Source organism: Gymnoscopelus braueri (assembly GCF_963280865.1).
Source record: "Gymnoscopelus braueri genome assembly, chromosome: 9".
Taxonomy (NCBI): domain Eukaryota; kingdom Metazoa; phylum Chordata; class Actinopteri; order Myctophiformes; family Myctophidae; genus Gymnoscopelus; species Gymnoscopelus braueri.
The window spans coordinates 46,016,076-46,039,820 of NC_137610.1; the positions used below are offsets into that span (position 1 = coordinate 46,016,076).

At 43.3% G+C, this 23,745-nt stretch overlaps 1 protein-coding gene across 1 annotated transcript in view; it reads left to right on the forward strand.

Moving 5' to 3' along the window:
* mical3a (microtubule associated monooxygenase, calponin and LIM domain containing 3a) overlaps nucleotides 1-22,572 on the forward strand; it is a 116,202-nt gene extending 93,630 nt beyond the window's left edge. Inside the window, exons 41-53 of the mRNA XM_080438744.1 lie at nucleotides 766-1,149; nucleotides 1,937-2,319; nucleotides 2,981-3,078; nucleotides 5,730-5,780; nucleotides 7,279-7,386; nucleotides 8,163-8,256; nucleotides 9,625-9,678; nucleotides 10,844-10,894; nucleotides 14,613-14,681; nucleotides 17,140-17,244; nucleotides 18,314-18,413; nucleotides 19,306-19,379; nucleotides 20,822-22,572. Of these exons, the coding sequence (XP_080294870.1) occupies nucleotides 766-1,149; nucleotides 1,937-2,319; nucleotides 2,981-3,078; nucleotides 5,730-5,780; nucleotides 7,279-7,386; nucleotides 8,163-8,256; nucleotides 9,625-9,678; nucleotides 10,844-10,894; nucleotides 14,613-14,681; nucleotides 17,140-17,244; nucleotides 18,314-18,413; nucleotides 19,306-19,379; nucleotides 20,822-21,006 (1,756 nt within the window). The 3' untranslated portion in view covers nucleotides 21,007-22,572. The remainder of the gene's footprint in view (nucleotides 1-765; nucleotides 1,150-1,936; nucleotides 2,320-2,980; nucleotides 3,079-5,729; nucleotides 5,781-7,278; nucleotides 7,387-8,162; nucleotides 8,257-9,624; nucleotides 9,679-10,843; nucleotides 10,895-14,612; nucleotides 14,682-17,139; nucleotides 17,245-18,313; nucleotides 18,414-19,305; nucleotides 19,380-20,821) is intronic.
* The last annotated feature ends 1,173 nt before the right edge of the window (nucleotides 22,573-23,745 follow it).

Consider the following 23,745-nt stretch of genomic DNA (forward strand, 5'->3'; position numbering starts at 1 on the left):
CGGTCGGTAGCGCTGTCGCCTCACAGCTAGAAGGTCCTGGGTTCAATTCCTGCTGGGGGGCGTGTTCTCTCCTCCGCGTCATCAGCGCCCATACCCTAGGTGGGGTTTGGCGAAAGGGCCTTTCTGTGTGGAGTTTGCATGTTCTCCCCGTGTTCCCTAGGGTAGTTACCCTCACAAAAAACATGCAGTAATCCTGGTCTCTATACTGCCTCCCCCTGGTCAGCCGGGGGCGCCTGACGGAGGGGAAAGGAACTGGTTGGAATAACGTGTTCCTTCCACGCGATATGTCCAACCGGGGAGCTAACCAGGGAACCTCCCCCCTGTCAGGTGATAAGAAGGCTAGTTAGCTCTCATTCATTGAAGGAGGCACGAGCTGGGCTCTGGGCTCTCCCTAGGCTGGCAGATGGAGTGTAGCGCCCAGGATTAACCTAGACAATTGGCACTGGGTGAAAAAATGGGGTTGCAAAATCATGGGATAAAAATGTTAAAGAAAAAATGTAATAATAATAAATGTTATTTGTGTTGCACTTTACATTTGAAACAAACCTCAAAGTGGGTTAGATCAGCAATTGTTCTAGCTGTGAAAATGTGTATATTTCAGTAATAGGCTTTGTATATTTAAGTTATTTGACATATCTGCCCTGTGCGTTTTTTTGTTTACAAAGCATGAACAGAAAATTCTTATTTATATTATTTTGTATTTATATATGTTCACAATAATCACAATGATCTGCGTGATAACTAAAATGTCATGATGGTTAACAGCCCTAACTCGCGGACGCCAGAGACCAGGGCGGACCAGTTCCGCACCCCGCCCAGAACAAGCACGCCGAGCAAGGACAGACCTCCCCTTCACCTGGCCCTGGCCATGGAGAACGGCAAGCCCAACATCCCCGCCAGCCCCACCTCTCCGCCCCCGAGGATGACCCAGTTCTCCCCGGAGGCCAAGGAGATCGCAGGGGAGCGCATGAGAGCCCGGGAGAAGTCCGTCAAAAGCCAGGCCCTGAAAGACGCCATGGCCAAGCAGCTGAACAAAATGAAAGAATCCGACGTGGCCAAGGGCGCCTCCTCGCCCAAAGTGGCGTGGAACTTGACCCCCACCCCCGATGGCTCGGCGAAGAGCAAGAAGTCGATGGGCTCTCCGAAGAGGTTAGTTTATTTTTATTTCGGCAATGGTGTAAACTAAAGTAACTACTTTAAGTACATTTACTCAAATTTCCAATTTCCAATGCTTTTACTTCTATTCCACTAATATTGTACTTTTACTCCACTACAAATATTTGAAAACTTTAGTTACTAATTACTTTTCAGATATCAATTATTATATTATGAAACACACATTGACCACTTTAGCCTTATTTTATACATAGGCTATTTGAAAATAGCAGATCTACAAGCTCACAACGCGTCGCAATGCGACCATCACTATATAGAATTATCATTACTATTTTTGGGCGGTGAAACCGCCCCTATAAGTGAGATTTGGAAAAATGTACATTTTCCTGCGCTGAGATCTGGGCCCAGGAAATTTGTAGAATTATCCTGCGCTGTGATTGGCCAATCACAGTCTATTCAGGACTGTGATTGGCCAGTGTCACATGACACATGTGCATAGCCCTATATAAGCAACCATAACTCGAAAAAAACCAAACCTTTGTTTTTTTCGAGTTATGGTTTCGTCCATCATAAAGAGTGTTTCAATAAATGTATTTATCTTTTGTACATGATTGGTTGACTCCATTCAGTATTGTGATTAGCTAGGAATACACCGCCCACTTCACACAGGGTGTGATTTTTTATTAACTTATTATATTTTTCTATTCTTACCCCCTTTTTTCCCTTTTTTTTCCCTTCCAATTGTTAGGTTACATTTGTATTTATTATTTGTATATATCTATATATAAATATATATCTCAATAACACACTATATCTACAGGTCTTCTGCCGTGAAAGCTCTGGAGTCCAAGAAAGCGGAGACCCTCCCCGAGCGTTTCTTCAGCAGCAACAAGAGTCTGGACAGCTCGGTCTGTTCGTCCGACGCCTCCTCCGGGGGCAAGAGCAAGAAGCGCAGCTCCCTCTTCTCGCCGCGCAAGAACAAGAAGGAGAAGAAGGCCAAGAACGAGAGCGCCCGGCTCTCGGGCACGGACGAGACGCCGCCCAAGCACAAGTCGCTGTGGAAGGCCGTGTTCTCCGGGTACAAGAAGGACAAGAAGAAGAAGACGGAGGACAAGTCGTCGTGCCCCAGCACGCCGTCGTCCAGCTCCGTCACCACTGTGGATTCTGGGAAGAAGACGACGTCGCCTCCTGGGAAATCGTCAGGTGAGACAGTTCGTTCAGGTTCCAGGGTATTTATATACTGTATTTAAAAAAAGATTGTGAATGTACAATGCATAAAAGTACGAATGCACACGCAAAATTCAAAAGGATAAAACATAATAAAGCCCAGAGAGGCTTGTTTCCATTGGGGTCTTTTGATTTCCATAAAAGGGGAAGGGTTGCAGAGGGTGATAATCAAATAGACAAAAAAAATCACACCCTGTGTGAAGTGGGCGGTGTCTTGCTCGCTAATCACAATACTGAATGGAGTCAACCAATCATGTACAAAAAATAAATACATTTATTGAAGCACTCTTTATGATGGAAGAAACCTGTGATTGGCCAATCACGGTGCAGGGTTAGGCGGGGTACATTTTTGGCCAATCACAGCGCAGGATTTGTTGTACAAATATCCAAACCTCACTTATAGGGGCGGTTTCACCGCCCAAAAACAAAAACATAAGCACTGATGAACACTTGAAACCATCAATAAAAGAAGGTAACCTACTACAATACAATATGTGATTTTCAGAAGACAGTGCTGGGTTTTTGAATGTTTTTTTTTTAATGCTCACATTACTTTGTGTGCTTGAGGCTTATGAATTGTACCATAAAATAACAGAGATGCTGTGTTGCTTTCCTTGGGTCGTCACGCATGAAACAGACTTGAAGTCGCGGCGAAATCTGAGCTTCTCCGAAGACTCAGACCTGTCCTGTGACGACGTGCTGGAGAGATCGTCTGAGAAATCCAACAAGGCAGAGGTGAGTGACGACGGGAACAATAAGACCAAGTCAGACATCTCATCATTTTTTTAATTTAAATTATTATTTTTTCCCTTATAAAGTTGATTTTCTTTTGTTTTTTTCTCCTCCCCCCCCCATGTAAAGCGTCTTTGGGTACTTAGAAAAGCGCTATATACATTTGAGATATTATTATTACCATCATATCGTTGACGTTGAGTGGAAACCTTGTATTTCCAAAACTCGAGAGATCTGCTATTCTCACTACTTTTGTGATAAAGTAGGGCATTAATTTACAAAATAATTAAAAAGTTGATTAACACTGTATATTAAGGAGGGTCTATAATGCATTATAAGCACATTTATAATGCATTGTATTAAACTTATAAGGCTTCATAACACCTTATAACAAAGGTTATGAAGTATTATAAGTGCTGGTCATAATGCATTACAAGCTCAGCTGAACAGCACATTATATCTACCATAACTTAGTCAGTTCTAAAGTATCTTTGTTTTTATAAGTTGTTATGCATCATTATAAACATTTATAATGAGCGTTATGAAGCCTTATAAGTGCATTAGGATGCATTATAAATCTAATTATACTGCATTATAGACCCAACCTGTAAGTAAAGTGTTACCTGGGAGTTGTAATGTGCTATTCCGCTGAGCTTATACTGCTTTATGACCCGACCTTAATACACGGTCTTACCAAAAGTTGAAATATGGAGATATGAGGTTTCTGCCCGACAGCAACGGTATTCCACAGCCATCTCTGTTTCATGTTGCTTTAAATTCATCTGTTCATCTTTTTTATTTTCTTATGTCATTTACGTTCTTTTCCTCATAGTGCCACACGGACATATTTGATCTAGTGTCAGGCATGCAGAAGGAAGCGATAAAGGAGGAGAAACTTGAAAAGGAGAGAAAGAGGGAGTTAAAGGAGTTGAAGGAGAGAAAGAGGGCAAGAGAAAAAGAAAAAGAGAGGGAACGAGAAAGAGATGCTGATGGAGAGAAAGATAAAGAAGGGGATGAGGTATTATGTGGTAGAGGGATGGATGGTTTTGAATTTCAAATGGTGCAGAAGTGAAAAGTGTCGACTCATTGCGTTTCGCAGTCTCTCTCTCTCATTGTGAACAAGGATAGTTTGATTGTTCAGTAGATTACATTTACAGAGCTGATTCAATTTCCCCCCAAAACTATGCATGATTACGGAATGAAACAAGGAATATTAATACAAGTCATTTTCCTTAAGGCTTTCAACAACAAACCATTCACATTTAAAGGTCCACTGCACCACTGTTCAAAAAAACAAAAAACAAATCTTTAACTTTTTTGGCATAACGGCATCTGCAATGCAACTTGGGAGACTTTTCTATTATGAATGGATTCAGGCATCTTCTAAGGGAGTAGTTTAAATTATATAGAGGAACGTTGGGGAACATTACCAAGCGAGGCGCAAACGTCTGAAGCCTGATTTATGCTTTAGTTGCGCCCCGGTGCTGCTGAACCGAAACTCTCAGATCTACAAGCTCACGACACGTCACAGTGCGACACATTGTGGGCTTGTAGATCTGATATTCTAGTGTCTAACTCGGGCTTAATCCTCTGAGCGTGAGTCCCACTTATGAGAAACCATTTGTGTTCATTTGTGTTTTGGAATTCAAAAGTATTCTGTCCATAGCTGCTAGTTGTACTTGTGTTTCATGGAAGATTAGATTAATAGAGCTGTGGCGGCCAGAGGCATGCACTCATTATACAGTAGAATGCAAATCCAATTCCGAACGGAATCGTACAAAAAAAGTACATGAAAGTAATGATCAAGACATCGTTTCTGCCGCTTGTGAATTCTGACTTGAGAATTGACGGCATTAATCTCGTGGAGGTGTAACAGTCGAAAGGGAATGGACTGAAATGCCTGAAGCTATCCCAGCATGCCTTTGTGTGGTCCCTGTGTGATGCAAGCAGCTGTGCTCTGTGGTCCATGTCGTGTTTGTAATTGTAGCTTTACAGTTTCTGTGTCAATTCATAGAGTTTAGCGGAGGACTTAGAGTTTAGCATTGGGTGATTGTGATTCTAATTGTTTAGATAATAGAGCGTACTGTCCCTCTGGTGAACTTCTTAATCTGTGGTTCAACCTTAACCATTTTGTTAAAGCTACAATCCGTACGTTTTTATGTACATAGTCTCCTTCTCTCAATGAGAGAGGTAATTGCAACGAAACTACAACAAAAACGGCAGCGCATCTGGTGTCCAATCCGGTGCGCCATCTGTTTCAAGTAACCTTATTGACAGTGTCAATTGTTGGGCTGTCCTACCACGGTGTACTTTTTCAATGGAAGAGTGGGGAGACCGCCTCCTTACTCTTGCAACACTGATTGGTTAAAATAATGTTTTATTCATTCAAATAAGTCCCGGATTGTGGCTTTAAATCATGTTTGTTGTTTGACTAATTTATGGTTTACAAATTGCTGTATCACTTTGCACTCTTGTCGAGGCGTTTTGTGCCGGTGTTTGGTGGAGCATTAACATTGCCTGTTTGATCACATCATGTAATTCAGTTGAATGATTTTTTTAATACATAATCATCATTAACACCATTTTAATTAATTTCATCTGTATCATGTTTGTTTTTCCCTCCTTGTTTTTTGTTTTGTCTTCCCCCCTCAAAGTCTGTTTATGTCCCTCACGCGCTGGCGTTCAAGAGATCGTACGCCACAAAGGTAGTGTCTTCATCATCCATGTTCCCCCTTGATCACATACCCCTCCTCGTCATCCTCTGTGCATGTGCCAGTGCACCGCCCCTAACCCCCCCCCCCCCTCTCTCTCTCTCCGTCCGTTTGGCTGGGGCCACAATGACTCAACCGTCCTGAACTAACCGGCCTTTTTTTTTTTAAATGCATGATGATGTTGTTGTTAGGTTCCATTTATAACAGCGCCCCCACTCTGCTGGAGGTCCAACCTGCTCTACCACGGCTATTAAAAAAATCGCTACTCATACTTTTTTTCCTGGTCACTGTGATACTGTTTACCTCATCCACCTGTGATGGCAGGGGCTGTCCTTTTGCACTGTACTGGTCCTCACTGGTTTCATTTTAACCACTTTAACCCTGGGGCATCCCTATTTTGGGCAGAATTCGCAAACATTTCAGGTGTTTTGAATAGTTTTTTTTAAATGTGGTGTAAGTTATATATATGTTTAGCTCTATATTACGATAGTAATCGTTGAGTGTTTGTCCAGTAACAGGGGGCCGCCCTGTCTCTCCAGCTCTTAAGGGAATAGAAAATCAATTTTCAGGCAGGTCATTTATCAGCGGGCGTTTCAATTCCAGTTTTGTCTGCTAATGTATTTATATCATCAATTCCAATTAAACTTGTTTAACCTGTATCCTGAATGAGTTCTCTCTCCTGATTGGACGAGAGATAGGGAGACCCCTGTTATTGAACAAACACTCTTATAGCAATGATTGCAATGGGAATATATAACTATCTAACACTTATTGGAACAAGAACATATAGCTTACAGCACCATTAAAAACAAATTCATTTTAAACATTTTTTTCTCTCCAAAAATAGCAGAAATAGCAGATCTACAAGCTCACAACGAGTCACGATGCGAAGCTTATAGATCGTCTATTCTTGCTATTTGTCGTATGGGCGAAGTATACTATATAGGGCTTAAGTGGTTAACCTTCCTGTATCTATCGCTGTGGCACTGACTGTTCCAACTCCAGTGCTGCATTCTCCTTTTTCAGTACTTTACTTCTTTTTCCTTTTTTTTCCCCACCAGCTTTCCTTTTTTATTTTGACATGAATAAATGGGGGGTGATAACTTTGCTTAGTCATACATTACATATTGTGTTGGGCGAAGAAAATAAATAACATGGTTTGACAGAAGACCCTAAGAGCTGCAGTATTGCGAAAGCTAGTTTCATTGTTTTGCAAGGTACATTAGATTAGACTGATAGACTCCTAAGTAGATTCCCTCCGAGGCCATTTGTTCTGTCTTAAGATGCATTGTCATGTCAGGCTCCACTAGGCTGTTAGTCCGTCCATGTTGTTCCTGAACTTGTAGAAGAAAAACTAAACGAGGTGATTCAGAAGTTCCTTTGCTTCCTCCGCTGGTTTCCTTGAAGGTCCCTTGGGGGGGGGCCCCCGTGGAACGTTGGCACAAGTGCGTCCATCCATACTAACCTGTGTTTGTGTCGTTTTTAAAAACAGAAAACCTACACAGAGGAGGAGCTGAATGCCAAGTTGACCAGAAGGGTTCAGAAGGCGGCGAGGAGACAGGCCAAGCAGGAGGAGCTCAAGAGACTACATAGAGCACAGGTAAATACTTAAAGCTTTCATGACATCAAATTTCTATTATATATATATATATATATATGCAGCATTAGTTCACGATTTGATTTAGCTTTAATCCATGAGTCAGGTTGAGTAATAAGAAAACAAGTGCTCCTCCCCAGTAACCCAACACCACGTGGGTTCATCAGTGAGGAAGTGAGTCTTTATTTTTGACTGAGATGCGAGAAAATGTTTGTGATGGTAATGATGATCGGAAACAGTGGCATTCATGCAGAGAGAAACACAATATCAATCAGCCATGCCACTTTGATAACAAACTATTAGTGTTATCGTTACCGTTTATTGAGTAAACTGTGGAACCAAGTCGGAGACATTAATTAAGGAAGCGTCGGAGGTAATCAGTCTCACCTTTATTTTCTGCAGAAGTTTTCAGATGAGTCAGTTGTCATTCTTCTCAGTCAATTTGATTATGTGCTGAATGAACATAAATCCCCCCCCCCCACACACACACCAAAAAAAACGAATTATCATCGAAACCTTGGCAGTGAATGAGTTAACAATACCACTGCCCTTCCCCAAAGTACCAACAGAAGCAGATATATCTTAACAATAAAAAAAATAAAATAAGGAAAACCTGAAAATAATACAAGTCGATAACGTACAAAACAGACCTCTGAAATATTGTTTTAATACTATATTTGGCGAGCTCGGGGTCGAACTGGTGACCTTCTGAATCCCAGATGGGGCTAATAATTTGTCATGAATAGCATTTGCTTACGTGTGTGTTCTGTTCTGCACAGATCATCCAGAGACAGCTGGAGCAGGTGGAGGAGAAACAGCGACAGCTGGAGGAGAGGGGCGTGGCCGTGGAGAAGGCCCTGCGAGGCGAAGCAGGTAACTAAGCCTCTTAAACAGCCGATTGGTTCTCTCGTCTTAACACGTGACCGGGAGTCTGGAGATTTTCCACCTTACCGATTGGACGCTGCCGCCGGGCGTCGGCGATCCGCGGCAATCGACTGCGTAGAGCTATTTAGAGTTAGACCGATAAACCGCTTGTTCACTGAGGTGTAGCATGATTGGAATTTTATTATTCTTGTCTTATTAGCTCGTCTCCAAGCTCCCAGAGTGAAACTCCTTCTAAGAGGCATTTTAAATCATCGGGTGCTGCTGGCACCCAATCTATTACAGTTATACGCCGCTACGTCCCCGTAATGTACACCGTGAAATCCAGAAGGTTAGATTTCACTCTTGAGAGTGTATAAACGGACCCTTTCGGATCCGTTCATGCACTCTCATAGTTAAATCGACACTCCAGATTGTGGACGTGTGGTATCGATGATGGAAAGGCCCATTTATTTGTTTCTCCAAAACAACTGAATCAAAGCGGTGAGTGATGACGGTCTGTCACCGGCGTTAACGGCGACTCACCGGAGAGGACACTTCATTATTTCCTACATTATACCAGGCCGTGATGCATGCAAGCTGGTGGAGGAGCAATAACAATCGAGCTGTGTGACGCGTTTGTCATTGAAAGTAATCAGGCTGCAGTATGGTCTTGTTTTTTTTTTAGACCTGACAATGCATTCCATTCTAATATAGTTGTGCGGTGAGGCTGTTTGCACTCTGAAAGGACAGCATTTACATTGCAAATGCATGCACACACATAAAACTTTAGTTTGGATGTTCTCTAAGAGCAATGGTTCCAAAACTGTGTGCCGTGAGACCAAGTCCAGGTGTGCCTTGGGATGTTTGTGACAATCACACATTATTACTGCAATATATACTGCTGTAAAGTATATGAAAGTTGTCAATTATTTTTAATTTAATATATCAGTACCTTGTGTCATTGGTATACATACATGTTATACCATAAAATCTATATTTTAACCACTTGTCCATTTTGGACAAGTAAAATCTATTAATTTATTTATTTAATATTTAGTACCTAATAACCTTTGTTTTAATGGCAGCTCTACAAGCTCACAACTCATAGCTTGTAGATCTGTTATTTTAGCTATGAATGCAGGAGGTGTGCCTTGAGATTTTGACTTGCTCATTGGCGTGCCTTGGGGCACAAACATTTTGAAAACCATTGCTGTAGAGCAACGTAGAGAATTGGAAATAATGTTCCTTTTTTGTCCCTCCCCACCACCTCTGTAATTCAATTACTATTCTTCCTTTTTCTCTCTTTTATCAAAATGACTCGCGACAATGAAATGGATGTTGTTTTAACCTGTTGACTTATACTCTACTCTCTCTAAGGGTTGTTGTACAAAGGTACTAATACATTACCCAAACAGCACAAAAGAAGATCAGGTATTAGATTTACCGTAGTTATCTTTGTTTTTTATGTATATATAATGCCATTATAACACCGTTAGGTGCCATCTGTGGTGACACACTGCAACGGCGCTCCCATCTTTCCAACATATTGACACACATGTCCCCATGTCGTCCGTCCCGGTGTGTGTCCCACCCAGTTGCATGCACATCAAGCAGAATGACGTGTGTCACCGACATAGATTTGTGTGTACTCATCCTGGATGTTGGTTTGTCGTCTTTAACGTGGCGAGTGGCATGGAGTTTCTTTCTGTCTCTCTAATCGAGCCTTGGATGAGGTTGCATTAATCGGGGAAAAAAATAGTACACGGTAAAATCACCTGCGTCAATTCAACTCCCGAGAGTCCATTTTGTATACGCTCCCTCGAAGTTACAGATGGATTACATTGACACTGAGGGTTTTACTGTGTATCTTTTTCTGTGGCTCAAAGTGACCTTTTTCTGGGGGGATAATATAGAAATCTCACCCATTCAAAAGAAAAAGGTACACATTTAGGGTATTGTAGTTTTTGAACTGCATAGAGGCAATTCAAAGAGTTGGTGCTGACTTCATCTACTGTGTATGACTTAAAGGTCACATTTTACATTTAGTTGTCCATGTCTGTGTTCAAATACAAAAACTGTTCAAACACTACAACATACTTGTAGACAAATGTTACTGGAACATGTGGTGTTTAATATTACACAACTGGAATAGTGAATGCTACACTGATTTTCCTCTTGTTTAATAAGAAAACAACAACCCTTGTCAAGTCTGCTTAACAATCTGCTGAAATCAAAAACCTTTCAATATATTGTCATGTTCCGTAATGAGTGACTTTGTGTAAAATGTCACCTTTCATATTACGCAATGAGTCAGTCAACAGGAATGCAGCAAATCTATGTACAGCAGTCTGATATCATCATAGCATTGGGAAATGCCATGTTGTACTGCACAAATTATACTGAGTACTGTTGGAATCTCTGCGTGCCTGTGAACGTGCGTGCGTGTGTGTGTGTGTGTGTGTGTGCATATATACGTGTGTTTGCAAGGACCTGCATGACTTGCGGTTGCTGCAGAATGCTGTGCATTTGCCCCTATGTATTGGGGGTTTGTGTATGAAAAATAACTCCATTCTCTAATATACTCCTGTCGTTGTAGACTATTGGGGAGATTCTAATTACAGTGAAATCCTGGACTTGCATCTGGGCGGTATGTATTTCAAACCTGTCGCTTATAAACTCACTAACCTAATGGCTAACCCCACTCTGTCCTTCCCTCCCCTTTGTACTGTTCACTATTTGACCGTTGTCCCCTGTGCGTGTACTGTACCCTGATTGGCTGGCTGGCTGGCTGGCTGCCTTTAGCCGCTCCCCTGCCCCCCTCCCTCTTTCCAGTTCAAACACAGATTAGACAATCGTCACATAACACGGACACGTGTCTTCTTATGACGATGATTTTTGACCACTTCAACGTCATTCAACGAGACCTTGTGTATTGGTTCTGAAAAATCATTTGTGGAATTTAATGTTCAAATGCTCAGTCGAGCGCAATCGTGATATTTACACACAGACAGTGCACAGATTGAGTTATTACTTACAGTTACTGGACAGTTTAACCACTTAAACCCTAGTTGAGGGCTGTATACTGTACCAAGTCTGCTCCTTTTCCCCCCTCTACACCACACACACTGGAAAGCTATTTAGATGTCCCCTTGACTGACCTGTACTAAAACTAAACTACTGGTGTGGCTCTTAGTAACTATAGCTCCCTCACTCCTCTGAGCTGTGTGCTGCTATGCAGTAGCGTCGTGCACAGCAAAACCCTCTGTTAGTTTATCTCTGAGAGTGTAAAGCGTGGAACCCGCAAGGGTCCCATATTTAACACTCTCGGAGTTAAACTAACACTTGGATTTTGCTGTGTACTTTAGTGCCAGCTGTGACCCCTCTCTCACTCTCCCATACCGGCTCAGTTGCATAACTCAGCCTAGTGTGTGTCAGTGTGTGTGTGTGTGTGTGTGTGTGTGTGCGTGCGCGTGTGCCCACGTCTGTGTGTGTGTGTGCGTGTGCGCCCATGTCTGTGTGCCCGCGCGTGTGTGTGCGTGTGTGTGTGCGTGTGTGTGTGTGTGTGTGTGTGTGTGTGTGTGTGTGTGCGTGTGTGTGCTCCGGAGAGGCAGTGTTGCGGCCACTAGCGTTCCCTGTCTAAGTTGTGTGTCCAACAGTTAACACCAGTGTTGTTGCCGTCGTGTCTGCTGTGGGTGAAACATGGTGGTGTCTGGTGGGGTTCTCTGTGGTGTAACGCGGCCTTGTTTGAACGCCTAAACATCTAAAATGCATCCATTTCCAGCAGTGAAGTCGCCGGTCTAACCTGCAGCCGAGGCGACTGAAGACTTCACAGCAACAAAAAAAAACTACGTCAGTAGAACGCTTAAAAAATTAAATAAAACGGAATGTGGAAAAAGGTGCATTTTTCCTACGCTTTTCAGGCAAGGCCCGTTGCTTTTCTGTGGTTCTGTGTCTGTGTCGTCACCACTCTCATAAGACAGGAGATTGCGTGGAGTTTTTTGTCAGGGAACACACAATGTGCTACAATATGTACCGACTCAAAAACAGGGATTTATTATTAGGCCAATTTTCCTGCCCACTAAGCTGACTGGTTGAGGCATTGTTGCATGAGGCTCATATTCTCACCGACTCAACTCAACACTTTGTGAATGTCAAAGACTTAAGTCTGCCAACGTGTCCCCATTGCATTGCATGCCGTATGCAAGCGCTAACGCCGGATTCACGCCGGCAGCGGCGAGCGAATGTCCAATTCGCTCGCCGCTGCCGGTGTGAATTCGGCTTAAGTATGTGTGTGTATATGCTGCTAGAAGCAATCTCTCATCTCTATTGCTTTTGAATATAACAAGTGGATGCCGTGTTGTCTCGAGGCCTTGTGTTATGGAGGAGGAATGCTGCGTCTGCCTCTGACTTGGCTTTGTTTTATTGTGTTTGATGTAGGGGTAATGGAATGGAATGGTGGCATTTTTGACTGAATCCCCCCCCTTCGACAAAGAATCTTAACGAGGCGTGTTTGACCCGCATGGCTGTCTTTTGCGCCTACACGGTAAAGTCCCGAGCATTAATTAGACTCTGTAAAAGTGTAAAAAATATATAAATCCTTCCGAGTCCATTTTTTACACTTTCAGAGTTCAATGAATCCTCAGTATTTTTCCTGCAGAGGGCGCCAACATCTAAAGCCAGACTTGGTGTGTTGTAGGAGGTAAGATAGTGGCTGTCTGTCCAAAGTGGCTGACTCATTATTTATGATAATATTCAACAAATTGCGACAATTTCACAACTTGGTGAACCTCAGTGCTGCACATGAATTACTGAACATACTGGAAGCACATTTTGTATTATTTGGTGGAATCATCAGCCTTAAAATTTGTAATCGGTTTCTCCCCGTTCCACTTGTCCCAATGTGACACATTTTCATGTGTCCCTTTTTTAGTGGTTTTGGCAAGCTTTTCATCCTTCTAGATATTTTCTCCAGCTCTCTTGGCCTGCTGAGAATGTAGCGTTCCCCCCTGTCCGTGTCATCCTTTGATTTGCAACGCTCTCGTGTCTCTGTGACCTGTACCTGTGTCACCTGCTGTATGTATGTACTACTGCTCAGATCTCAGGTAACGATCCTCAAGTTCAGTGGTTCTCAAACCATTTTAATCTCAAGGACCCGCAAATTGATACGTATTATTAGGCCACAGGCCCCCCATTTGAGAAGATTTTGTGCCAGGCACCCCCCATAAGGGAAGATTTTGTCGAGATGTTTCAAAATCTTTCGAGAAGCCGAACTATAAAATAGGGCTTAAATGTTTAAAATCCCCTGGAACCCCCTCAAGGACCCCCGCCCCGGGTGGCCCACGAACCAAACATGAGAACCACTGCTTTAGTTCTCACCTATTATTGTCTAGTCTTTTCCTGACTTCCTTTTAGATGTGGGGTTGTTTATAAATTGATGGTATAACATCTCGCCTGTACGTATACGTGACCTCAATTTCAATCGAGCGTGTACGTACACTACTTGAGTTTCGGGCGATCGGCACTAAATAATAACCTGCTTCCCTCACAATTTGCACTTCAAAAGTGGCCGCGGCGCCGTCAACGCAGCGCACACAAGGCCAGGCTGATCTTAAATGGAGCTGATGCAGTGTTTACCTGGAGGAGACAGAAACATCCTCATAGACGAAACAATTATCTTTTGTGAGGTAGATCTGTGCGTACAGCGTCTTCAGGGGGTGTAGTGGCGTGGTAGACGATAGCTTTTCATAGTGGCTTACTGGCTTGAAACCATTTTCATTTTTTGATTGTTGCAGAGTTGTTGCATCCATTCCGCTCTCTGGCTCCGTGCCCATGTTATCTCCACTCCGTGAACAGACCTGACAAGAGAGATTGCGGGCATGTTCTCGCACGGTTTGATGTGCACGGTGTACGAGTTCAACCATACAAAAAAAAAAGAAAAAAAGATGAAAGAAGAAGAGGATTATTTTCTCTTTCTGTCCTCCGGACATCTTCCCTTTTGTATTCTCACTCGGCTTTTCTTTTTTAGTTTTGTTTGTTTTTTGGCTCACGTAGGGTATGTGGTTTGCGCCTCCTCCTCTTCCTCTCCAGGTGATTTGTCCTCCTATCATGGTGCGCTTTGCCCTTTTTTTGATTTTCTTCCTCAATGTTTTCTCTTCTTCACCCCCCCCCCCCCTTTCCTCCATCCATCCCTCGCTCTTTCGCTTCCTCCCTACACTCCCATGTCCTCTTAAACATCTTCCTCTATCTGTAAACTTCTCACTCTCTTCCTCAAACCCACCCACCCACCCACCCACCCACCGCACCCCCGCCTCCTCTGTCACGATCTCCTTTCTTTCCCTCCTCCGCCCTTTTTGATCTTGTGGAAGGTGAGCCCTATGGGACGCCTCCTGATCGCCGACGACCTCGCTCCCTCTGCCCCTGCTGTGCCCCTGAAGGTAACGTAGCCTCGCTGGCGCCCTATGCCGACGGTTGTGGCGTCGGGTAAACTGTAAGGACCGACAGAAATGAGGCCTCTTCCCTCTCCTTCCCCACCCTCCCCGTCGGATACTTCCTTCCTTCCTTCCTTCCTTTCCTTCCTTTCCTTCCTTCCTTCCCTCGTCCTGGACCGTCTTGTGTGTGATCAGGCTCAGTAGATTTCCCCAGGCAGTCGACCCAGACGTTTTTTTTATCAGGGGGGGATAACAACCCAATATTGACAGACTGCAGTGTTTAGGGAGGTGAAGGGGTGCGCGGAACTCTCAGTTCAATTACGTCCGAGATTAAAGAAACCACCCTTTCGTTGACGAGATGTGAAGGAGTCATTACAGGCGAAGATTCTCAAAGATTTTCTACGTTTTTCCAACATTTTCAAAAATAATTAAGATGTATCTTCAAGCTCAACAGCGTTGCGAGCTTGAGCGCTTAAATAATGAAAGAAATCTTATAATTTTGACGTGACATTCTCAGACCGACACAAGTTACACAACTGATTAGCATGTTTTTGAGATGATTATACTATATATATCTCATTACACAGTCACATTATCCAATGTCTTACAGCTTAAACCTCGACACTGAAACATGCTGAGGATAGATTAGTAGTAGATATTGATTTATTTTTATTTATTTGACCGATGAATCAATTAATCAATCGGTTTGGTCTTATTAGTTGACCAATTATTTTCAATGTATTCTCTTTAAACTCTAGATATAGATGCAGTAGTACAGGATCGTGCACGCAGATCCAAAAAGGTGCAGGATACAAATATATATAGTTTATTTTCTTTAAAGTAAGGATTATCCGGACAGCATTTTTGCTGCTCCCACCGTGTAATTTATTGAAGCGTACAACATTTTGACCTGCTTGGTCTGGTCAGGTACATTGCATACCTGACAAAGACCAAATAAACAGGTTGAAATGTTTATACGCTGCAATAAATTTACGCTGTGGGAGCAGCAAAAGTGGTGAGAGGATAATCCTTTATAAATCTCCTTTTTAAACTTTAGATATAACCCTTTTAGTTCTGCCAGTCTATAACGTAATTGATATTATAGCCAGTAGTCATTGTGAAATTAGGGCTGTCACGATCGTGACATTTTACTCGATGAGTAATTGTCATACAAATTATTGCGATTAACGATTTAACCCATTAAGAACTGAGGCCGATTCTAAAAATGTTTTCTAAATCCTAACAGTTTTTTGAAAAAATATAAAAATGTATATATATAAAAATATATATTAAAAAAATCACGTAAAAATAGATAAATAGCAGATCTACAAGCTCACAGCGCGGCACTCGGTGCCGTGCTATGAGCTTGTATATCTGCTATTTTTGAATAGCCAAAGCAATCTAAAATGACACAGATTCCCGGTGTTCCCGGTCTTAATGGGTTAATTGTGTTTTTCTCATTGACATTGGCGCAGAATAAACAAAAATACTGTTTCTGTTTGGCTTTTAGGCTTTTTAAACAAAGATTGCACAGAGAAGAGATGACGAATAACTTGACAATGACTGGTACCAATAATCAAAATAAATAATGTACTATGGCCAAAATAGGCTATACTTAATAATTGTATACAGATTTGGAGATTCAATCATCTCGTCAATTAGTGGACAAATTCCTGTCACTGTTAGTCGACTGAGAATTTATTTCGTGGAGGACAGCCCCTAGATTGTTCTAAGTAGCTGTGATTAGTTAAAGGGGAAACTACTCTGCTATTGTGAGTGTTTATAACCAACAGCATGCTCTCTGTTTGCTGTTCAACTAATGGAAAGACCAAACACTTCAGTATTATTATTATTATTCACACCCCCCCTCCCCCCGTCGCATTCTAGTTTCTCAAAGTTTTGAGGAGATCTGCTAAGGATAAAAATGTTTGATGTGAGTAACGTTGAAGCACTTAAGAGATTCTAGCCAACGGGCACGTTTGTGATTCAAAGAGTGGAGGAGATTTGCATGTCGTGAAGAGCGGCTATAAATATTCTAGAGACCCAGCCAACCCAAACAAAACAAAACAAGCATTAAAGTTTAAATGGTTCATCTGGTGTTTTCATGTGTCTTAGAAGCTGCCAATCAGACGTTCTGATTAGGCATCCGACTTATCCAGAGAGCCGTGCTTGTATTTTTTTTGTTTGCAGTCTGGTTATCTAGGCTGGCTTTTTGTGTGTGTGTGTCGCTGTCTTCTTCCTCGCTGGGAGTCTTGGGCTGAGGGAAGGCGATGGAATACATTGAAAACAAAAGGAGAGAGAGGGAGAAAATAGCCTCACAGCTGAAATAGCTTAGACATCCAGCCTAGTGTTTGTAAGAAATCTACTATCTTCCACTTGTTGTTTGCACCTCTTCTTTCTCCTCATGTTCCCGCTGTGAAGGAGCTCAAGCTTTGCTCTCTTTTCTTTCTTTCTGTTAAATTAGCGAGCGCCAGCGCCAGAGACCCCAGCCACCATGCGTTGTATGTGTGTGCGATGTTTTACCTTTTCGTTTTGCCAGAGCCGCCTCAACCCGAACCCCAGCAGCTAAGTATGTCATGCAGCATTTTTGAGGTTTTGCCCCTCCTGGTGTTTCCATTGAAGCAGCTTGGCTTATACCACCCGCTGCAGTCAGATAATAGCAAGAACAAGGACGTCACCACAGACCTTTTCTTTAAGCATGCCGCGTGGACCGGCCTGCTCTGTATACAGTGGGACTACGGGGTAAAGTCTAAAGGCTACTTTTATACTTAGTTGAATGTTCGTGCCAGCCAGCAATAGATGATGCATTTCTTTGTTCGGCTGGCACGATCGTTTGTCTAAAGTATAATTGATCTTTAAGGCTGTGCTGACCTCTGACTGATTGCGCTGACTGCGTTGACTGTGTGTGCAGTACTGTTTGTTATGCATGATGCCAGTCGTACTGAACATGCTTCTTCCCGAAGGCAGACTTTAATAGTGCGAGTTGTGAACTTCACTATTGGTCTCAATGATAACTCATCCCATGGCCATTCGACCTTACTAATTGAATCTGTGGAGGAGCGTATAGGATAATTCATGGATTTCTCTGAGCTTCCTCTTCCAAACCTACTCAGCATAAATAGGATCTGACGGGATTTATTTCTGCTGGTGGGTCAATATACAGGCCGGGGAGGATGCAGACATTTCCATAGTCGCTCGGGTTATATAGTTCTGTATGTCTCGGCTGCCTATTGCCCCTTTTAAGCTACGAGCCACGCTGAAAGGTAATTGCAATGATAAAAGGAGGTAATGGCAGCTGAATGGATGGGTAAACACAAACACTCAACTTTGCAACAATGAGTATTGCGTGTGTGTGTGCGTGTGCGTGAGTGTGCGCGCGTGTATATACGTACATTTACCAAAGTTGATCCCTGTACCTCCACGCCATCTTCTGTGTTGTTGTCATCTCCGGTAACGGCCCTGACTGACCCATGTTGGTGTTTTTTCACCCCACCCCCCCCACCCATCGGCGAGGACATCCTGGCTTGGCTCTCATTGCATCGTCCATGTCAGCCCGTGCCTTCTTGTCACCTCCGCATCGTCTCCCCAAGGTGTCTGACCTCTCTGTCCTTGCGTCTCTCCCCCCCCTCCTCCTCCAGGCATGGGTAAGAAAGACGACCCCAAGTTAATGCAGGAGTGGTTCAAACTGGTGCAGGAGAAGAACGCCCTGGTTCGCTACGAGTCTGAACTCATGATATTGTAAGTATAGAAATCAACGTAGAAATGCATTCATCTAAACTTTAGATTACTGCAAGTCGATTCACAAATACCAGATAAGCATTGTTAGTATTAACTATTTAAATAGATTGTAGATTTTTCATGACATAAAATGTATCAATTAAACACGTTCAGCCTGGAATACCTAGCATGTCATTATAGGCAAAAACGTATTGTATATCTGCTATTTTTGAATAGCCAAAGACATCTAAAATGACACAGATGTGTTCCCGGATTGAATGGGTTAAAGTAAGGATGATCCTCACAGCATTTTTGCTGCTCCCACCGTGTAATTTATTGAAGCGTACAACATTTCGACCTGCTTGGTCTGGTCAGGTACATTACACACCTGACAAAGACCAAATAAGCAGGTTGAAATGTTTATACGCTGCAATAAATTACGCTGTGGGAGCAGCAAAAGTGGTGAGAGGATAATCCTTAATAAATATTTTTTTAAACTCTAGATATAACCCTTGAAACCCCTGAAAGATATAAATCTCAATTATTTGAGATAGTGTGTTTATTTCATTATAAATTCACACCATCAAAATCTCTTCCTTCGCATATTTCGAGAATTGTTCATCCGATCGACTTCACACATAGCGGGAGTATTGCTGACGACACAAGTAAGAGCAGCGTTGATCGTGAAGTGGATCTGATGAGCGCTTCTCAACAATGCAGGGGAAAAGCAGGCGGCCTGCTCCGAAATGGCCATGTCTTCTGAACGGCCATGCATTCCAAACGTCTGTCCGACAAACATGGCAAATACTGGGAGCCCCAACGGCGCACTGCGCTAGTAAATGTTGAGATGTATAATGAATCAGTGAGCCCTATGGATTGTGGTTTATCTGCTTTTTTTTCCCCTGTACCCAAGTGCCAGAGAGCTGGAACTGGAGGATCGTCAGAGCCGACTCCAGCAGGACCTCAGGGAGCGCATGGCTGTGGAAGGTATGCGCTGACAATGTTGTCACCATAATAGCTGTGTTGTTGCCTTCATGGCTCCCCTCAGTATTGCCTAATTTATGTAGCCTCGCGTGGCCAGACTATATCACTGCGTGGACATGAGTCTGGTGCTTCTATGAGGACTTTTTTTCCCAAGGGGTGGGATCATAGAGTTAAAAATAATAGAGAGGGCACCAGAAATCTCCTCCCATCCACTTGCATTGAGTTGCTCACCCAGCGCATGGGCCTAAATCACCCCTTCTTCCGGGTTGGAAATTTGGTGGGCGCGGCCTATTATGGGCCCAATTCGTCACAGATGTGACGCGTTTTGCGTCACAGAAGCGCGCAGCCCTGTGCGCAAGCACGTGCGCACGCTCGCTCGTGAGTCGAGCCCATTGGTCGAAACCGTTTTCGCTCGTTCATGTTGAGGCCCCAGGCCTGCACTACCATGAATGGCCAGCATGTCCATTTGGCTTCAATGAAACCACTGGGTTCTGGGGGCTTGGGTGGGATCAAAAGAATGGCTCTGGACGCAATTGGTTAGACCAACTACCAATTACAGTCTCCCATATTTGAATACTGGGCCCCGATTGGTCACCCCAGACTTCGGGAGCAGGAAATGGATTCACCACGGAGCGGGACCAGACCCAAATCGCCGAGGGCAATTTATTTTTTTTGCACTGGCAGATTTGTCTGGTCCCAGGCTATAATTTATGCTCCGTCATATGCCGTTCGCGCGCTCAAAGCCGACCTAAGTTTGTTGAATCGGCTATTTCCGGCGCACGCCGAGCCTGGAAACCAGACATATCTGCCATTGAAAAAATAAATAAAAATGCCCTCGGCAGATTTGGTCTGGCACCGCTCAGTTGTGATTGGACCAATCAGGGCCCAGTATGCAAATATAGGGCGGGTTTATCACCAGAGGCATTTTTTTAATTCGCCCCTTGGAACTGCAGGTTCCACACAGAGATTCCAGACTAATATCTACGCTGTAATATTAGTTTGGCCATGCCAGGGCTAGGGTACGCCACCGCCGTACGACTAAGTATGAATCGGGTTTATCACCTCTCACAAACTAGGGCATTCACCGAATAGTCGAATATTCGGATATCAAACCGACTATTCGACTATCAAACCACTATTCGATTATTCTATAAAAATAAAAAAAACTCGTCAACTCGCATTCCTTGAGTCAAGTCATCAATGCCATTGAAGAAAAAAAAAGATTTTTTTTTTAGATTTTTTTTATTATTTTATTTTTTATAATCAAATCGATTAATCGAATATTCGAATACTTATAGGTCGAATAATTTGAATGCTAAAAATCACTATTCGTGAATGCCCTATCACAAACACACGGTTTGTTTACATGCCCATACATTCTCTTCACCCATACCCCCCCCCCCCCCCCCACACACACACACACACCATCTCTGCTCTCTTTTCAGACCACCTGAAAAACGAGAAGGAGCTCGCCCAGGAGAAGCAGATCCTGAACGAGATGCTGGAGGTGGTGGAGCAACGCGACTCCCTGGTGGCGCTCCTGGAGGAGCAGAGGCTCCGGGAGAAGGAGGAGGACAAAGACCTGGAGTCGGTCATGCTTTCCAAGGGCTTCGACCTCAATTGGGCCTGAAGGGAGGGAAAAAGGTGGAAGGAAATTGGCCCGCTTGTTGTCGTGCTCCTGGGAGAGAAACCCCAATAAGAGCCCCAAGTAATGATTTATTTTTGTTTCCTGTCCTAGAAGGCATTTCAGGTGTTGGAAATTGGAATGCGGAGAAAGTCACTCCTCCAAACTTACTCGGTGGACACTTGGGTATATATCGTAACCCTTTTTTTTTTAAGGAACGGAGCGGTCAGCGGTTCCCTGTCGCTCTCCGCGATCAGGAGCGACAGGAGGCTCGGGCCGCGCTGTCAACACCTCCGGCAGTCAACGCGCAGAGCGGCTCTCTCACACACAAGGCCCGCTCACACGGGGCGGGTTTTAGGTTCTGAAGCTGTCTGTCACATTTAACGCGCCCACCGCACGACGAGGCGGGCCGCCTTGTCACTCTGCAGTCGGACTCACGTCACTCGTCTTGCTGTCGAGTGGAAACTGGAGAGAGAGAGAGGGATAGTGTGTGTGAGAGAGAGAGAGAGAGCGCGGTACACAGCCGCACATTTATTACTGCAACTTTTAGGTTGTTCCGTTTTCGACCCGGTGAACACTTCGGGGAGAATCAGTGGCGTGCACAGACATTTTGAGGGGCAGGTGCTCAAGTAAATTATACTTTTTTTTGTTTACTTGGTCTGCTCTTTTTTCCCTCTACACCTATACCTCTTTGCCAAAAATAGCCGATCTACAAGCCCACAACGCCTCGCAGCGCGAGGCGTTGTGAGCTTGTAGATCTGCTATTTTTGGCTAAAGTTCTCCTCAGAAAAGGGATGCTAGGTTTCGAGTGGTTATGGTAAAAAGAAAAATCATATCGCACAAAGATTTGGCGGACCCCCTGTAGTAACTCTGAGGACCCCCTGTTGAAGACCCCTGCTGTAAACTGAAGGAAAAAAAAAAGTTTTTTCCCTTTTTTTCAAAAGGGCACTTCTGGTCAAGAGGGCAAAGGGCAGGTGCTCTAGCACCACCTAGAGTCTATCTGTGCACGTCCCTGGGGAGAATGTTTTCATGACTTCGATGGGGGGTTCGTGTAAAGGGAAGCGTGCGGTTCTAGGTCCTGCTGATGTAAAGGAGTAGTTCAGATGGGTGTATTTCTGTATAGATGTGTTGGACTGGTCACATTGTTCAGTATATATAGAACACCAATAGGCAATGATCTGCCCCTCAGTGTCCTCTGTGACGGAGACCTCCTTCCTCCCTCCGCTTTAGCTGCCTTTTTCTGTCCAGTCACAAAAACTGACATTCACCTTTTTATTGTTTTATGTTTTCTTTTATTGTTTTTCTTTTTTGCTTGCTTCTCAAAGAGATTCACAGAGTCGATACTAAAAGGCTCTATTGACTCTGGCCATCGTGTTTTCATTTTGTATTTATTAGCTTTGTTTGCGTTCTAACAGATAAAACAACACTGTATATATTTTTGGTTGTTGTTTCTTTTATTCTCTGCATTCACAGGAGAGTGCCCAGAATCAATTTGCACTTGTGTCCACTCTGACTGCATACTCTATCACCCACAAGCCATTGCATGTCAAGAATGAAGATTGCAAGGCTCGTCGTAACGAAAATAAAAATAACAAAGAGTGCATCTACGTTGTCTTACAATTCTGAAAATTATTACTTAGGAGCACAGCTAGGGAATAGAATACAATAGAATAGATAGTAGCATATGAACATATTGCGTATAATGGAGACTTGAGCATCTCAATTTTACACGTGTCGTTTGGGGAATGGGTCCCTCCCTTGAGACACCAGTCACTGTTTAACATACTGACTGCTACGTTTACAATCAGTTGTCCATATGAGATATTAGATGTGTAACGTCTTCAATATCTCTAGTACATGATGGCAAGATAAACCAACTGTTGAGATCGTGATAATTAGCCACTTGCACCCTAGCATTCCCTATTCTGGGGGGTTGAACAATCGCCGACAATAGCGAATCTACAACCTGACAACGCGTCTTGTAGATTGGCTATTTTCAGCGAATTTATAGATCCAAAAACACAAGGGGAACTAGTATAGAGCCCTGTGGGACTCCGGTCAACTAATGTATAGGGTTTAAGTGGCTAAGCTGTGTGGGAGGTGTCTTCAGGTTTAGATAACCGTTTTCTATGTGATTGTGTTAACATTGTGATGTATGTTATCAATGATGAAGCCGGTTTCTCTTGTCTGTTGTGTAACACATCGCTCATTTTAGTGCCACGGACTGTAAGGAGCTGGTGGATATATATATATAGATACATATGCTGCAATATCAAAGGAATAAACCACAAGGACTTAATGCTTATTTTATATCGTACGACATTGTCGCTCGCCGAAAATAGCCAGTCTAAGATCAACATTTAAGGTTGAAGTTGTCCTGTGTTGTTAAGGTCAATGTATGCTTTGTGTGACAAGTGTCTCACGATGTTCTGAGTTTTGAGCGTTCACATTGTCTTGAGACTCACCGGCAGCCTCGCCACAAAATGTAAACAAGGAAGCGAATTTAGTCTCATCATGGTGAATAAAATTATCCGTGCTAACGGAGGTTACTTCATCTTCCAAACCAATCAGAGTATGCAACATTTCATGAAGGTGTCTGCGACCACTTTTTTTTCCAGAGGTATAGTAATACCCTTTGCAAAGATCACCCTTTGCAAAGACCCTTTGCAAAGATCCTCTGCGACACATTTTCTTTGTCGTGTTTAGGTCACTTTCGATGTTTTGACGTCGTTTGTGTGACGCGCC